Consider the following 18,515-nt stretch of genomic DNA (forward strand, 5'->3'; position numbering starts at 1 on the left):
TGGAGGCAGTTGGAAAGAAAAACCTTTTGTGACTGTTGCCTTTGTTCTGTGTGCTGGGCTGAGGACAGTGAGACATATTGGAAAAAGGAGAAAACAGTGCTTTTGGCAGAACACCTGAGCACGTTCCCAATGGAGAATTTGGGTAGTGCACAGGGCAGGTAGGAAATGGGGAGCACAGACTGAGAGGCATCAGGATGAAGGAAAAGCTTGCTTGCTGCAAGGACTAGACCCAGAAACCAGGAAGGTAAATATCAAATCTTCCATAGGCAGGAGTGTTACCATTCGTCCCAAAGCCATTGATGGGCCTGGAAAAGAACACAACGTAAACATGCACTTTGTTTGTCCGTTTCAGCAGACCTGATTTTATTTTGTTTACAGAGATGGTAGGTAAATTAATCAATTAAATTCAGATTTAGATGTGTGAATTAAAAGTTTTCTTGAGGTATGGTGAAATCAATTCTTTCTAGCAGCTGGAGTTGGGAAAAAAAAAAAGAATGCTCAGTGCATGTGAAATGCAACTAATTTAGGAAATACCTGGAATAAAGGCTTCAGTTAGAAAAAAATGATGGATTTGAATGCTTTTTTAGTAAATAAGACTAAGAAAGTTTTGTTTTGCACAAAGAGAGAGATCCAGGAGAAAACGAGATCCAGTTATTACTCTGGAAGCTCTATGTATGAACATACTGAATATTATAAATATGTGATATATATAATGCACACATATAATCAAACCATGATGAATCCATAATGAATTGCCTGGTCTAGTGGCTGGTGACCCAGCACATAGCAGAGGTTTGGAACTAAATGATCATTATGGTCCTTTCCAACTCAAGCCATTCTATGATGATTCTATTAATCAGTTACAAGCATGCTTTCAGCAGCTGCCGTAGGCATGTGAGGGAAATCTGACCTTAGGCAGGACAAACAGAAAGCAGTAGAATGTTTTGGTTTTGGTTTTTTTTTCTTGTCTTTTTCTTCTAAATTTAAATAGAATTTTTATAACCTGTTTAGATTAAGAAAAATGGAGTTGATCTTTATGCACTTAAATTTATCTACTGCTGAAAATGCTTCCCCAATTTGATTTTCAATTTCTGTTTTCTCCATGAAAAATTTAATTGTACCACACATATTTTAAATCATGCTTTCTTTAATTGCCTTTTTATTTCACAGTGATCATGTATTCAGAGATTCTAGAGGAGAGATGGTACTGAAAATTGTGTGCTTAATAGCTTTTATTAAAAGCCACTAAATAAGGACTTATTTTTGCTCAGCTATTGCAGTGTTACCTTTACCTTTGTGCATACCTAAGCCTAATAATATTTGAATATTAACGATTTGATGTAAATTATTTAAAACTATTAACTTCTAAATGTGGTGTACACAACTGCTGCATTACCTTATTCCAGCATAATCCACTCTTTCAAAAATCAATTCCTGTGAGGGTGAAATGCAAAAATAGCTACAATGAAGGCAATGCACTAATTTATTAATTTCTTAGTTTGGATGTAGCTGTAGACTAAGTCCAGCATACTATTTATTTCATGAGGAGAAGGTCGGATTCTCTTCCAGGTGGAATGAGCCAAGAGCATCTGCAGTTACACACATCTCCCATGTTTGAAAAAGCAGTGAGTAGCTACACTGAGTGGTACTATAATTCTACTGCACTCTTTGTAAGGAGGATATATCAAAATAGAGTTAGAGAGAAGCACAGAACCCCATCAAACCTGTTGCAGTGCTCATCGTCTTGAGCATAGTCAGAATGGTCTCTAACAAACACACAGAAGCTTTGGAAATGGAAACAAGAGAAAAAAAGAAAGTGATGCTTTTTTCACCCCCACTTTTCCTTTTTTTCTCACTCAGAAGCCAGGGGAGAACTGGGCTAACTTTCAATGTGCCAGAATATAGTAGCCAAATGCTGAAGTCATACATGAAGCCCTTTTGTAAATACCAAGGCAATTCTCTATTTATTTTCAGTAGCTAGAAATAGGGGCTGATCTTTGTACTACAGTTTAACCTCTAAAGCGCATCACCTGAGTAGCTCATTTTCTGTTATCCTTTGCAGCTGTGCCTCTAATAATCTCCAGCTATGGCATGTTGAAATTGGTAGTGAGAATTTTATGTCATGTTACATCAACTTGTCAGCTCTTTCCTTTTATGTCTTGGACAACGAAACTAAAGAGATGGGCTGTGAGAATGACATTCACTTACATTGTCACCGCAAATCAAATGTGGCACTGACTTCTCCTGTGAAAAACCTGCATTTTCTTCTTTGTATATGTCATAGAATCATAGAATGGCTGGGGTTGAAAAGGACCACAATGATCAGTTTCAACCCTTCTGCTATGTGCAGGGTCACCAACCACCAGACCAGGCTGCCCAGAGCCACATCCAGCCTGGCCTTGAATGCCTCCAGGGATGGGGCATCCACAGCCTCCTTGGGCAACCTGTGCCAGTGCATCTCCACCCTCTGAGTGAATCCTCCTAATATCTAACTTAAACCTCCCCTGTCTCAGTTTAAAACCCTTCCCCCTTGTCCTATCATGACCCACCCTCATAAACAGCTATTCCCCCTCCTATTTATATGCTCCCTTCAAATACTGGAAGGCTACAATGAGGTTTCCCTGGAGCCTTTTCTTCTGCAAGCTGAACAAGCCAAGTTCCCCTCAACCTTTCCATAGAGGAGAAGTGCTTCAGCCCCGATCATCTTAGTGGCCCTTGTCATAGTTAAATATACATACAGTTGCATAAAAATATGACCATTACCCAACCAGTAAAAAAAAAACATGCCACTGACAACATACATCGTTGGAGTATGTTTCTTACAAGTTGCTTGGTTTAGAGTATGGGCTCAAGGAAGGGCTTTGAGGCTGTAGAGACTTGAACAGAAGTACTGAAACAACAACTGCAGCAAAAAACATAACAAATGTCACTTCTCTATGGAAATATTCAGTAGAAATTAGGTTAAGCTTTCCTATGTGTTATTTGAGCATACGTGAGTGATACTGACGCACAATTCTGAGCCATGGAGTTGCTGTGCTGGATAGATCACTGACTTGCAGCTAAATGGAGTAATGAATGAAAAGCAATTTTTGTGCTTCTGTTGCTTTCAAACTCAGCAGCTCTGAATCAATTACATGTTGCCGAAGGCTAAAGTCTTGTTAGTCGGGTAAGATATAAGAAAAACAATGAGGCAAGATGAGTCATTGTTAAATGGTAGGAAACATTATCATATTTTGCAATCTTATTACTAATTTCATATTTTCAGTGGGCTTTTTTCTTAGTATATTTAATTCTTCCAGAAAAGTTCCAGCTAAATAATGCTTGCTGGTTACAAGGTGAGATGACAACAAGATGCCAAGTATACACCAGCTGTGCAGCTCCTCCCAGACATGAGGAGAGCAGCTGTAAATCATAGTGATTTTCTAGGCTTTGAGAGTCAAGGGTACATATTTTCCAGTTTTATCAAATGTCTGCATTTCTGCACACTGGCATACAAACATGCTACAAGACTCACAGGTTCATAATGCTCTGATAAGAAAGGTGTTGGGAAAAGCCCTTGCAACATTATTTTGAGCACTGGCAATTGTGAATCCTTCTAGATTACAGCAGCAAAAACCATCCCTACAGGGAATTTGAGTTTTGCACCTTCAGTGAGGCGAACGTACTTCAGAAGGCAGTTTTCAATCCAATGCTGCTTGCTGCAGAAGGGAAAACTTACAGGTTCAGCCTCTTTAGGTGGCAGACACTGTACGTGGTGCTTGCAAAAAAAAAAGTGCCACTTAGTGCAAACCCTGCTATGGTTCTAAAGTCTGTATGTCTGTCTCCCAGAAAAGAAAAAAATAACTATGAAGTAGGAATTTCTTGGGTATAGTTTTTCCTTGCTGATAGCTTTTAATTCTCTCCTAGCTTAAAGTCCTTTCTCTTCTCCTTCACTGGCTTCAGCTGTACACATAAGAAGTTCAGTTATTGAATCACACTCTTGGTTCTCTGGGATCTCTTGCTATTCAATCCCTTTATGTAATTGTTCCAAGTCCTTGGCTAAGCTTCCAGGCAGAGAGTGCCTTGTGAGCCTGAGGTTTATTCTTGGCCGTTTTTTTGAGGATTTTATCTGTCAAGTGAAGTTGTACTCATGAAGAGAAGCAATTTCTGAGGTACTGCTTCCATGAAGAGGCATGAAATTGGACGTTGGGAAAAGCTATTATAGGTGTCTTTCAAAATTATTTAATTATATTTTTCCACATAACTGAGAATGGCACAACGTAAATAAAGATGCTAGATTTCATACCTTCCCCCTCCCCCCGCAATTATGAGTAATATTTTTTTTTTGCCAGCCTGGAACGCTTTAAAACTCCAACACCATTCCTGACTGTATTGCACCATTTTACCTGCAGTTCTAGTGAATGCAGTGTAACAAGACAGGCTAACCTGATACTTCATCTCCAGAAATTGCCATTCCAGAAGAAGACTGAGATGTCTTTGAGGGGAATATGACACTGCAACTTCCAGGCTGTATCTATTTCAGACACAACAGGGAATGTCAACCTACCAGGTCATGCACACTTTTAAAGCTTGTGTGAAGTGTCCTTTGCATCCTGTTTTGCTCGTTTAAGATTCAAACTGACAATGCTGCCATCTCATCTTCATACAGAAGGGAATTAAACAGCCAACTCTTTTCCCTCGATGTCTTGCTTGCCTCTTCTCCCATGTTCTCTTAGCGAGTTGTGGATTAACACCCTTGCACAGCAGTCTGTATCACCAATATTATTTTTAGTAAAGGCTTGGCATTTTAGATTATTATTTTAATCTCTATTCACTGACTTATCAGCTATGTATTCTGAAGACGGAACAGCATTAATGTATAAGTCTTGAAGGCACGCTTTTGTTAACCATATGTATAGAACTTCTGTAACTTGTATCCCTGTAAAATAATACATAATTTTCTGCCGTCTACCTGCATCTCACCACAGTAATCAGAAAATGATCGGTGTTGGCTAAAAGGCTAAAAAAATGCCAAGAAGCAGCAGGCAATTAACCTTGCTTAATCTGAGGGGAATCAATAGGCACTTGTGACCATTAATGATGGTTTGTTTTTTTTTTTTGTACAATACAGGAAAACTTGAGCCAATCTAAACTAAGAAGATGTGTTATAGCGCCTTCAAGTGTGTCTTCCAAGTTGTAGAAAATATCAGAAATATTACTTTCTTTCAACTTGCTGAATGGCTCAAACCTCACTGCCTGTAGAGATGGCATAAGGTCCAAGCCCAGCACCCACTAGGAATAAATGAAACACTTTATATCGATTTCATTAGGTACAGATAGCAGTACTGAAAATTGAAGTATTAAGAATTTCAGCTGAAGCATTTTGTACAAGAAAATTGACTGAGGTTGGATGAATTAAGAACTCTTAGGATGATCTGGATCTGTGCACATAGTATCACTTGCTACTATTAAAGTATGGGAAAGGTATTACTGCTCTCTACAACTATCCCTTAGTAACTTGATATAAATCAGTCCTGCACCAGCACAAGTGCTGCCTTTTTACGAAAGTGTTCAGAGCTGTAGAGTTCCATCTTTCTGAGAGGTGCGGAGGTCTTGCTTTTAGCTTTTCCTTTACATCCGCAGAACAGAAAGATTGCTAGTGTGAAGCATCTTTCCTAGTTTCTTTACAATTAAAACATCAGTTAAAAGCATCCAGAACAATGTCCTGGTCTATTTTATGATAAGAACTGATTAGCATAAAATGGCAACAGTCACACATTTGATAACAATGATCTCAGTCATGAGTCTTCACTGTAGAGTTATCTGAAAATAAACTCTTACTGCAAAAAGTTTTGGGATATATGGTATGAATTTAATACTGAAGTACATTTTAACAAAGCATATTTGTATTAAATCGTGTTACATGATGCTGTAAAACAAATGTATATGAAATTTTAATTGCTTAATGTAAATGGACTTTGAGTCCATTGTTTCTGAATGAGAGGATCTGTATGAGGAGGACAGATGTATCAGTCATCAACAAGAGAGTATTTTAAGACAATGGACAGCAATGATGAGGCACTGTGAACTAACTTGCCATTAAATAGAGCTGGAAATCATAAACATTTGTAAAACTACATGAACAGTCACATTTTTTCCTCACAGAAGTCCTTGTTATCCAGTGGCTAGGTGAGATAACTGGAGTCACACACTGGAGCAGGCATCACGGTGACCCTGCCCTAATTATGTGTTGGGTGACTGGTACAGCAGAACACCTGGGGTTTCAATTATTCATTAACATTTCCTCAGCACTCTACTGAGTAGTTTTTAGCTTGAGGTTATTTTATTTTAAAATGCTCAAAATTCTTACTACTCTGAAATACCTGCAGTAAAGGGATGATGTGATTGATATGAAGATATTCATCTGCATATATTTATATGTTTTTACAAAAAGAAAAGCCATAAATACTAAGCATTATTTAAAAAAATCCTGAGATGCAACAGCAGTGTGTTTGAGCACATAGCAAAGTAGCATCAGCAAAATGTGAAATAAAGCTGAGTATATACGTATCAGGGTGAACAAAATGATTAAAATACTTGATGGTCAAAGAGAGTGGTACTTAAGAAGCAGAAGCATGAGGCATCTTTTCATCAGAATTAGCTTATGTATACTCTCTTTTGAAATATCTAACTTTAAATTTGCAGATGGAAGAATCTGTAGTGTAATTTGGCTGACCTATCAGTACTGCCAGTGTGTTATTTCTCCTCCACAACTGCTTTTCACATCCAAAGTTTAACACTCCAGAGCCTCACAACTGCACTTGTACAATGCAGCATCACATGGGAGTTTACATTGGAGTGCCTATCAATTGTGAAATTTAAATACCTTTTATTCCTTCATTTGATGAATAGAGCATAATTTTCCTTTTCCTCGGTGAGTGACTTTGCTTTTTGTTGAATTTTGATGCCAGAGCTGGCTCTATTTATTGCCTAAGTAGATAGCTGACTAGTGCAAAAGTCTCGAAGGTGACATGCTGTATGCTTTGACTGAAGAACTGGAGATTAACTGTGCAAGGATGAACAGCCTCCTGTGTCCTGCCAGCTTTGTGCAGCTGTCACTGCTGGAGGCAAGTTCGAGGTTAGAAGAGAGGTGGGAGAGAAGGCGAGAGCTGCTTCCACGGGAGCAGTCTGCCTTCCCACCACCCTCTCACCTGTCACCCCACTCTCATCCTGACCTTATCCTCTTGTCTCATGCCCCCAGCAGATGGCCTGCAGCTGTGCCTACTGTGTGCTTCAGGCTGCTGCAGGATGAAGAGCTGGGGGCAGATCTTTGTGGAGAAGGCATAGCCTACAGAGGCCATGGGACCTCTGTCACCACCAGCTGGAGAAACAGGGTCACGCAGACCAAGGTGCCCAGCACTATGCCCAGTCTGGTTTCAAATGCCTATGATGATGGAGACTCCACAGCCTCTCTGGCAGCCTGTCCTAGTGTTTAGCTATCCTCATGATGAAATGGTGCTTTCTTATGTTCAAATGGAAATCCCAGAAGTATTTTCTGGTGGGAGGAGAATAGGGACTCAGTTCTGGAATGTGAATAATTAAAGGACGGCTCAGGAGAGGGGCCTACCTTACCAGGGACAGACTCTTCATCCATATTTAGATTTCTGGGGCTCCCTAGAGAAGCTTCCTAACTTCCTTCCCAGAACGCTGCTGAATTGTATTTCCTCTAGAGGTTGCTCTGCCCCAGCCACCGAGTTGTATTTTGTCTCCCCAAGCATTTCTCAGGCACAGAAATGCAACTTACAATACTGAGAAGTCAGGAGCTACCTCTGTAAATGCATTTTGTATGACCAGGTTTGGATTACTAAGCCTGCTTTTGGACGACTGCAGGTCCCCTCTGCATTTTATCCACTCTCCCCATTCTTGTCACCATGCACGAACTTTGTTAGCTACTGCTTTCGCTTCTGATTTATTAATGAATGTGTTCGGTATTGTCAGGCTTCTTGTAAGTGTGTGTGACATCTCACTAGACACACATAACTTAATGATGATTCTCAGTAACTCAGTGAACCTGTATGTATTCAATACTGTGAAAATACCTAAAACTATACGCTGGTTTATAAAAATTTAAATGTATGTATTCTTGAAGGATATATATTATTTATATCTTTATCCTATATCCAGATTAATAGCCATATAAATTGTCTCTTCCCTTCAGCCATGAAATCACTTGCCCAGTTTGAACTCTCCCAGGTGAACTTCTCCTTAGCTTATGCTTATGTACGTGTATGACAGCCAAGGTATAACTAAAACAGCAAAAGGTCAAAATAATGAGCCATTTCCACTGGTGAAGCTAATATTTCACTACATGCCTACTACCTGCTGATCTCATCTTTTCAAATGTTTTGTGATGCTATGGTTGAGGAACGCTACATAAAGCAAATTGTTTTGAAGCTCAGCCAAATATTGTAGGTCAAGATTTAGGCAGGAAGAAGTTTCAGTAGTACATCCTTGAAATATAAATTTATTCATGAATATTGTCCAGGGATGCTGTTAGCTAATACGTGGAAGATGGATATTTTCACTTCTGAAAAGGAACACTGACTGCAGTATGGATTTGAAAGGTTTGATTTGGTTATTTAAGCTTTGTTCTTCCTCCAACATTCCTCTCCCCCCCCTTTTTTTTTTTTTCTTTCTTTTTTTTTTCCTGATCTAATTAGGTTGAAAATGACAGAAGAAGAAATCTGTCTTTTTTTAATAATATCTTGTTAATCACTTGTTACTCAGCAGGACATGACCATTTTCACAGAGTAGTGATAGTTAAGGTACTTCTGGTTTTGAGCCGACAAGAAGTTTGTTAAACAAGATGTGTAATTTTCTTCTAATCATAAAATAGACAAATACATTGTAATGTCTGTTTAAGATGATACATGAATTTGTTCAGCAACATTTAATTGTCAGCACATGGCACTTTGTACCAAGGCTTCCCAAAGTGGAGGAGAAATGTAGTAGTAGGAACAGGCTTTTGTACAGTATAGATGAAACTTTTTTTTAAAGATAGTAACTTAGATGACTAAAGCTGCTGCCTGGTGTTTACATGACAATTGTGCTTGTACAGATTGCTCAGGAACAGTTTTGCACCCATAAGAAGAACCGTTCTCAGATACCCTTTCCCTGCTTATGTCCTGGGAATATTAATGTCAGCCTAACGTCCAAGCCTTAGGAAAAGATTCTGCTCTCTGGAATCGAAGAAGTGTAGTCATGTGCCATCCAGGATACAGAGGAAGAGGATTTCGCGTATATGCAGGCATTGCAACTTGCAGTCAACAATAGGCAGTTCAGCCATTCGGGGTGGTTGTTGCCCTGTCTGTGCACTTGATCTATGCTACCTAACTGATCCCTGCAGCTAGGCACCTGGAGGCTAGCTTGCAGAACTTATCTGTAAAAGTCTCAGTGTTGCAGGCTCCTTAATTCTAGCTGTTTTTCTAGATGAGTGGGTTATTTTGGGGACTAATAAAAGCCAGCATTAGTCATGTGTTTTCCCAAGTCTCCTGATCACGAGCCAGGACTCACCTGGAGACCCAGTGCAGGGGCTGCTGCTGGATCTGACACGAAAAGTAGGTGGAGAAAATGTTTACCTAAGTTTTAGCCTAGGGGCAAACAGAGATCTTTGTTTTTCTTTCCCTGAAGTGTTTTTGTCCCCCCAAATAGTGCATGTTATTTGGAATTTGATCCTTGCTTCTGTGCTGAACTTTGGCTGAGGTCACCATAATGGGTGTATAAGGTTATGAATTTGATCTCAGATTTTCATCTCGCTTTCTCAGCAGTGTATTTACCATAACAGACTTATGGCCTGGGGTGCGTGACAAAGATCATTACACTTTTGTCATATTTTTATGGTATGATAGTCAAAACTAATAAAATGACCGACAAATGTGAGATAAAAACAGGCTGTATTATTTCAGTGCAGCAATTGAATTCTATCAATCAAGCAACGCTTTTCTGTCAGGGAAGCAAAGTGTAAAGCTTTATCTTATGTATATAATGTCAACGATAATAAAAAAAAAGGCAACAAACAGGAATAACAACAACAAATACAAACAAAGACCCTTTGGGTAAATTATATTAAAGAGTCTCATAAGTAAAAGAATAGCACTTCAAAAACTTGAAAATGAACTAGAAAAGAAAAATAAGGCTTACAGCCTGGATGTGATAAGGATAGTCTAGACATTGGTGAATGAATATTGAATCATAAAAACAATGAATAACAGAGTGATAAGATCAAATATATTCAGGAAACACAAAGCTGCCAAAAAGAATACAAATATTTAAGAAAAATAAGGATATGTATGGAGTACAATGAGAAGACTAATTCAGCAAGCTCCCATAAGCTTTCCTTTGAGGAGTTTTAGAGACAAGGGGAAAAGAATCTCAGTTCCAAATTGAAAAACAGTATTTTAGCATAAGATGCTTTGTTGCTTGAGGAATACAGCAGTAAAAGAGACCTCCTGGGTCATGAAAGCAGTGTCTGGTGTTCCAGGGGCCTTTCCATATGCTGTCTTTCATGAATCTATCATAATCCATGTGGGAAGTATTTATTTATTTCCTGTCTTTGTTGTTTCCATTCAAAGAGGAGTTTCAGAGCCTGATTACAGTAACAGTTAAGAACGTCTTTTTTTCAGCCCCAAGTTATTAATGAGCAATTTGTACCCATTTGTACTTCTGCCAATAGCCCATTAGCTTAAATAGTCTCTCTTCTCCCACTCTTGATCCTGTGATATATTAAGAGACAGCAGCCATGATTGCTTATAGTTTTCAGCTCCCAGCACAGCCAACACAAAGACTGGCAGACTCACAGCTCTCTGTCCCCTGCTGATCCCTGCAGCCTTTCCTTGGGTCCACTCAAATCCAAGTTTGTCCCCATGGTATCCATCAGGGCACAGCCACAAAGAGCTGCATTCTGCAAGAAAAGGAAGAATTCACTGGTGTCTTGGCCGCTAATATCATTCATTCATTCATTTAAAAGACATGCAAAGGAGGAAAGATCTGCATATCATTCATCTTGGATAGGCTATGATAAGCATATATATTTCCTTGAACACAGAAGGAATAAATGAAGCCAGGATTTTATTACTCCAAAATCCTGTGGGAGCAGTTTGTCCAAAAAGCTTACCTCTCCTCTGAGTCATTGTCAGAGCTATATCATGTTAAGGGAGATGAAATCAGCAGCATCTTTGCCTGATTGACTCTTCTCCTATGGGACTGGATACCTGAGACTCAGAAGAACATGAAAGTCAATAAGCATGACATTGACACGGGTGTATTTGAGAAAGCAAGGTGGCTTTTGTGATAGAGCTGGAACCCAGCTTCAGAGAGGCTTTCATGGGACATAAGGAAGAAAAAAACGCTGCCCTGAATGTCTCCTGTGGAAGAAAGAAAATACTGAACAAAATGACCTAAATCAGTGCTGGCAGTACACCCTGGGCCTAGGGAAAATAAATCATCCAAAAGGCATTCACAGCTACCTCTGCTATCCTGTATTTCTGAAAATCTCATGCCTGGCTCTGCAGCTCCATGTCTTGAATTGTGGGTCTCGTTATGAGCTATAAAGCTCTCTTCTGTTGTTTTCCCTCAGTTTAGCTTCTTCCTTTAAATCTTGTAGCAGAAATACTATGCTTGACAAATTTAGAGGTTTCTGTATGTGGTAAAAGTTGAAAGCTTGGTGATGCTCATTCTTCACTGCCTGTGTACTTTGTAAACTAATTCACGTTGAGAAAGGGAGACCAAAATGGGTGGAGAATTTTACTTTATCCTAAAGCAAGGATGGAAGGGCTAGAAATGGGGGCCCTTAATTTTTCTTCCTTTAAATTTCCAGTCTGGAACATTAAATATATTGATGTTCACTGCTTTATGATTTTTCTTTGCCTGCTCACCTCTTCCCAAGTAGACTGCCACAAATCTAACCCAGCCATAAATGCACACACTGTCTTCCTAAGCGTGTCCTTCAAACATTTCCAGAGGCTAGTTAACTCCTTTTTTTATCCAAAGGTTTTTAGGATCAGTTACTTAAAGTGACGAAAGCCGAAGAGCTAGTAAAATAGAACATAGATTTATTTACCCTCGGTGTTGTTGCAATACTTTGTACTTTTCCATTTGTGAGCTCCCCTGACACATTTAGAGGTTCAGCAGTAGAGCAGAAATGTTCTGGGGCATGAAGACGTCTCTCACACAGGCAGTAATGGAACTGTGAATGGAAGTTTCTGTTGTAATAATCTAGCTGATAATTTAGTGTAAGAGGAATCTTAGTTTGAAGTCAGAAGCATATGGCTGTTGACACTGCTTCTTAAACAGATTTGTTGGAAAGTCTGGTGTGTTTGAAGGGCTCCCGGCTGCTGGGTAGCCAGTCATATCCTTCCAGGGAAACTGGAGAAAACAGTTGTAGTGTAAGGCTCCTTGTTGTTGCTGGCTGAAATGCAAGAACAAAAATTGGGTTTGCTCAGTGTTCCAGTTTTAACTGCCTCAAACCTTTATTGACAAGAAATTGTCAAATGTGTCATTTGAGAAAAGTAATCTGAAAATATTTTCTACTTGATCAATAGGATCAGACTCAGTTTGTACCAAAGCAAGTGTAAGTAGTTGCACATGGGGAGGAAATCAGCAGAATAACTTGTTGGAGAAGCTCTTTCTAAAAGCACAGCAGATGGGATGAGGACACCAGCAAAGCTGTGATAGACAGTGTGAAAAATAGAAATGTGTGGAAAGAATGAGTGATGAGATGTGCGACGAGAAATACTTTTTGGCAGAAATAATCTACGCACAGTATCTGGTTTGTACTTACTGTAAAGAAAACGCAATGGTTATGTCATTAAAACCCATCTATGTTTTACTGCAATAATTTAGATAGCAACAGATTTTATAAGAAAAGGAGCAGATCAGCTGGTTTGATTCACTTTCTTTTAGTGGATCTCAGTTGCCAATTTACTGTTGCTGTTCTCCAGCAGTCTTTACTGGCTGTGTACAGGTCTCACTATTCCAGTTTAAACTGCTGGCTATCTGTATCCATTATGGAAAGAGTGCAAACAAGCCAAGTCCCATTAGTGAGTCAAATAGTTATCATCTGGTAAAAGCTACTGGCTGTACAGAACAAGATAAATATTTGAGGAAGAAAATTATAGGTCGTAAAGAATGGTTGATCCATGCTTGCTTAGAAAATGAAATGTATATGTTGATTTTGTGCAGATAGAAATGTTAAATAAACAGATACTATATAATCAGCCTTGATTCCAGCTGCACATCTTAGTGTGCAACCCTATTTTAGGTTACCTCAGGGGAAGTTTTCTTGTTTGCATTCTGAATGGGACTTATTCTTGAAAGGATGTAACAGATTTAAGTACTGGACTAGAGACAAAAAACCAATACATCAAGCTGCCGCCAAAATTCATTCCTTTACACAGGGGCACTCAAGGCAGAGAAATAACCAACAAACCACTTGGAAAATGGGCAGATTTGGGCAGTGGATAGTTTATCAGTCTCTGGTCAGTCTACAGATCGTGCAGATTATAAAATTCTAGAGACTTTCCTCTGATAGTTGTGTGACGCTTTTTTTGTAGTAATTATTGCAGTATAGTAAGTACAACTTTGGGCAGCAGACACGTCCACTTTCCTCCCAGAATGTCAACTTTATTTTGGCAACAGCAGATGTTCCAGAACTGAAACCCCGGTTTTCAGATGCTGATGCTGACTCTTCTTCATATTAATTTTAATTCTGGCCTCCAGTAGAACTTGATGAATATTGATCAGATGCATTATAACTGCCAGTGTTAAACTATAGACTTGTCCTTTTCTTTAGGACATTCCCAGATCCTTTAAGAAAGTCCTATAAGGGAACATTTTTCTGTTTATTTTCAGGTTATTTTCTGATGCATCTACATATAGTTTTAAAAAATATATTGGAATAAACTTTTACAATTGTTTTATATAATCCTTTTCCTGTAGGGAAAATTGTTGCTCATCAAAACACTCTTCTTTTGATCAGCAGTATAATTGATGCACTTCATCCAGCTTCAGGCTGAGAAGTGGTTATTTAGTTTGTTTTCATGCTGTTGCAGGGTGGAAAACATTACAGTATTTATTTCTGCAATATTTCTTCTGACTGTTAACATTGTGCCTTGCATTGGTGGTTTGGATTTAAGCAATACATAGTATGAAGGATTTCAGTAGTAATGTCATATACTACGTCCAATGTTTATTCTACAGTAAACATCCAATGCTAAATTATTGAATCGGAATGTATGCCCGTTGATTGGTGTGAAAGTTATACATGTGTTGGTAAATCAAAGCAAGCTTTCAAAATATCAATGTATATGACAAATACAGTCAACATAGATGTTGAAAACTTTCTCATAGCCTTTGCTGTTTCCTATAACTATAATCTAACCGGTTGAGATTTGGTGCTCTTTTATTCCCCCAGAATCATTGCTTTAAATATGACTGGTACAAAAAATAAATATTGAAGCAGAGCAACAGTATGCCTTGATTATATACTTGTACACAATGTTTGGTAGAAATGGAATGTGATTTCTTCTTATTATGTTGCAGAAATACAATTTTCAAAGCAAATGTTTGACAACGCATTATGTGTCGTAAGTGTATTTCCAACAACTAATGGAAATGGTGATTGCATTTCCTTCCTCAGATGTTACACAAACATATATATTTAAAGTTTCTGATTTGGCAATAATAAAAATAATATTTAGTAACAATTTGCTCTTAATAATTTTATTTACAGAATTGCTACCCAGATGCCAGCAGATGAATTGCCAGTACAAATGTGCCATTACCAGGAATGGCACCAAGTGTTACTGTGGAGATGGCTATGAAACAAGCAGTAATGGAAGAAGCTGCACAGGTAAATAAGAAGAATGCTGTAGGATTGACACAAGAATTTCTTAATGACTCCTTGATGTCTGTTAGGTGCAAAGAGCTGGTGGTGGGCTACCAGCTTTCATCTCGGAGACATACTGGAAGACCAAGAGGAAGCTGGTGAGCATGGATGAGCTTCCTTGCCCATGCTCAGTGATGTTTGCTTATCAGGAAATGAGCACAGGCTTGTGGAATGAAGCAGGGGAAACAGCCCCCCATAATTGGTCAGGACATCCCTGCTAACTCCTTTGTGCAGCACAACCTTACAGCATGTCACCTCATGTCCATAAAATCACATCTAGATCACAATTTAATAAATGAACACTCCCATATCATGCAATGCAGCTGGGAAAGTTATTCTAGCATAATTAAATGTCTATTGAAATTAGTGTTCTTTTTCTTTTTTAAAATATGTGATTTTTTAATTCTCTATCAGTTATTCAATTCTTGTTTTATTTTTTTTTTTTTCTCCTTTTGTAAGTAGATTGAAATTCTGTTCCTCAGTCCCAATCATTCCTCTCTTCAAGTAATAGTTCTAAACCAGATTCTTCATAAATGCAATTTATTCTGAGTTCTTTTGCTCTATGGTTGTCATGTTCTGTGATTGAAAACATGGCTGAGGAAATAATTTCAGCAGCAGTTTTTAAAATGTCAATTTATTACTTAAACTCTCAGCCGCTGTTAAACAGCATGTCTTGATTTTATGGTATTATGTCTATATTCCCTACTTGAAGGAGCTGCTCTTCAGATTAGAGACATACATAGTTTTTGATGCAGTGGATGATAGTTTAATCTAGAAATTGTGACAGTTCATTTAAGGAACTTTAAGGCATTTCCAGCACTAATAAGTTGAGAGGGATAATCAATTTGCTCCCTTGAAATGTTGTTTCATTCATAGTCCCTGATAATTTTTAGTAGAAATGGTTTCTAGTAGAATATGAGTCCAGATGTCTCCCTAACACAATGTCGACATTGGATGTTAATTGGACATATGAAGGTTTTAACTTTAAAAATAAATAGCAATTAAACTTGAGAAGTCTTTGCCTTCTGTTTGGTTGCTGGAGTTATTTCAGTAGCTGACATTGGTGATAATGTCATGGCTTGAGAAAGGAATATGTAAATCACCTTTCTACAGTGATTTAATGGATCAAAATTTCCTCCTACGATTTTAATTCATTTTTTTAACTCCTTTTTTAATAAAATTTCATCAATCTCATTCATGTCCCTTTAGATTTGAATGAGTGTAATACATATGGAAGCTGCAGCCAGATGTGTATAAATACGGATGGATCATACACCTGTAGCTGTGCAGAGGGTTACGTTCTTCAGCCTGATAACAAATCTTGCAAGGCCAAAAATGGTAAGTTTTAATATCTCCTTACCTTATAGAAAACAGTTCTTGTTTTGGTCTCATGTAGATGATAAGTATGAAAAGGTGGAAAGAACTGCCTGCGGAAAAGATGGATTTTCCTTCACTGTATTACAAAGAGCCACATAACAACTCTAGAACAGCTTTTCATGTTCTATGACAATACTCCAAAGGAGATATCAGAAGTTATTATATGGTCATGATTAATTAAAGTGAAATATTCAGTTCAGCCAAAATTAGAATAGTTCCCAGTTTGTCTCTCTTCATAAATAAAGATTTTTCCTCACACAGACAAAACAGGTTATTTACTCTGGGAAGACAACGGAGGTAGTGAGAAGGCAGAGGAAATGATCATGAGGTAATTGTGCCCTGAGGATGAAAAAAGGCACGAGATTGCCCTGTCCTTGTAATATCCCAGGAGGTGAATTTCATGATATGCATATTCACACCAAACCTTTAAATAAATAAATAAATAATAAAGTTAGTGCATGTTTTCATCAGTAATAGTAAACTGGATATTTGAGGAAAATAGTAAATAGTGCTTAAGGAAACAATGTTGTACAATGTATTTTTTCCCTCAGCAAGGTGACTTAACATTCTTATATTAAAAAGCCAACACTTTCTTGAACAAGTTTTCTACATGGATGATGATTCAAGAGCCAAGTATACAACTGTGTTTGTTACGTATTTTTTTGAGTCTTATTTGTAGCTATTTTATCATCATAAAATTTGAAAGTCTACTGGCTCTTTTTGAGGATATCTCAAGTTAATAGCATCCCTACGTATGTTCTGACTTGAACACCAGTAAGTTAGGTGTTTTGCTACAGCTAGTATCAAGTTTTAAATTGATCCACATCATAGCTAAGCAATTCGTTTTAATACATTGCCAAGTATTGTGAGATAAGAAAGTTCATAAAACGTAAAAAATTTTAGTACTCTTCTTCCTCCACTACATAAAAATCAATAACTCCATTCTAGATCAGGAAATTCTCGTGGTGCCTGTATTGGACTCGAGATGAGCCTTTGAGTTTCCTTTCTTGTATACAGCAAAATGTCTGTCTCAGTGTTATAATGAACTGTCAGTGTCTTGATGGTCTTGGTGAAATGAGTCAGGCTGTCTATTAACAGAGAAGAGCTACTGCTCTCTCTTTCTTGGTTCTTTATCATGTCTGTTTTATGGTCATTTTCATTTCTTCTATTATTTTCAGTCACGAACTAAAGAAATCACTGCAAGCTAGTGCTAATAAGATCATGATGCTGCAAAGACTTAAGCACTGCTTGTTACACTGTTTTCGTGCATAAACACAACTTTTCTTTGAAGTAATGCTGAATTAAATGATCAATATTTGAACAATTGGGATGAACTCATCACAGTGCACAGAGGTCAAAAAAATTGTTGCCACAATAATGATGCCACAGAAGGTGACAAAAGCTGTAGTGACATATAACAGCTGACGTTGCTTCATTGCACCCAGCTTACAGTGTGGAAAATAGTGACATTTCCATGTTCCAGAAGGTAGCTTTCTTTCAACCTTAATGTTATATTTATAGCTTCACTGATAATATGAACTGTTTTTCACATGTTGCTGTCTTGTAAGATAAGGTTCAAGCAGAAACAAAAACAAAGTGTTGCCCTACACGAAAAGAAGGATAGGTGAGAAAGTAACTAGGGACCAGTCTTGCCAAAAAGTGTAAAAAATGAAATGGTTCATAAGTTAAAAATTAGACAGTGACATCATGTTGGGCAGGGGAAGAGGTACTACCCTGGTATGTAAATTAGACTATTACTGGCAAGACATTCAAAGTATTCCTGATGCTTAGTCAACAATGAGAAGTCTTCGTCTGGAATATGAAATCCAGTGAGAGGCTTAGTGGATTGATTAGTAGAACAAAATCCAGGCAGTTATATCTAAAGGAAAAAGCAAAAAAGCTCTTGGTAAAAATAAACAAAAAAATAAAACCACCTCTTTAATTTCCATTAATAGCCTAAGGAGAATAAGGATAGAAAGAGCAAGCCATCCATTTAGTCTGCACATAAAAACAGTTGTCAAAAACATTTAAAAAAAAATGAAGAAAATAATTTTCAGTTCTGTGTGTAAAAAGTTTGAAAGTTAAGAAGCAGTTGAGGTTTGGGTTAGCTTAAGCATTACATAAAATTTTCTGATGCTAATAAAAGATCTTCTAAGAATATAATCTTCCATCCATTGTCCTAGGTAAAGCACAACAGACAACGCCAAGCTATGAG

At 37.9% G+C, this 18,515-nt stretch overlaps 1 protein-coding gene across 1 annotated transcript in view; it reads left to right on the top strand.

The window, feature by feature from the left end:
• LRP1B (LDL receptor related protein 1B) overlaps positions 1-18,515 on the top strand; it is a 590,048-nt gene that overhangs the window by 301,410 nt on the left and 270,123 nt on the right. Inside the window, exons 5-6 of the mRNA XM_042877971.1 lie at positions 14,768-14,887; positions 16,133-16,261. Coding sequence (XP_042733905.1) covers positions 14,768-14,887; positions 16,133-16,261 — 249 coding nt within the window. The remainder of the gene's footprint in view (positions 1-14,767; positions 14,888-16,132; positions 16,262-18,515) is intronic.

The sequence above is a fragment of the Lagopus leucura genome, unplaced genomic scaffold (assembly GCF_019238085.1).
Source record: "Lagopus leucura isolate 7727_CA_CO unplaced genomic scaffold, USGS_WTPT01 Super-Scaffold_100019, whole genome shotgun sequence".
Taxonomy (NCBI): Eukaryota; Metazoa; Chordata; class Aves; order Galliformes; family Phasianidae; genus Lagopus; species Lagopus leucura.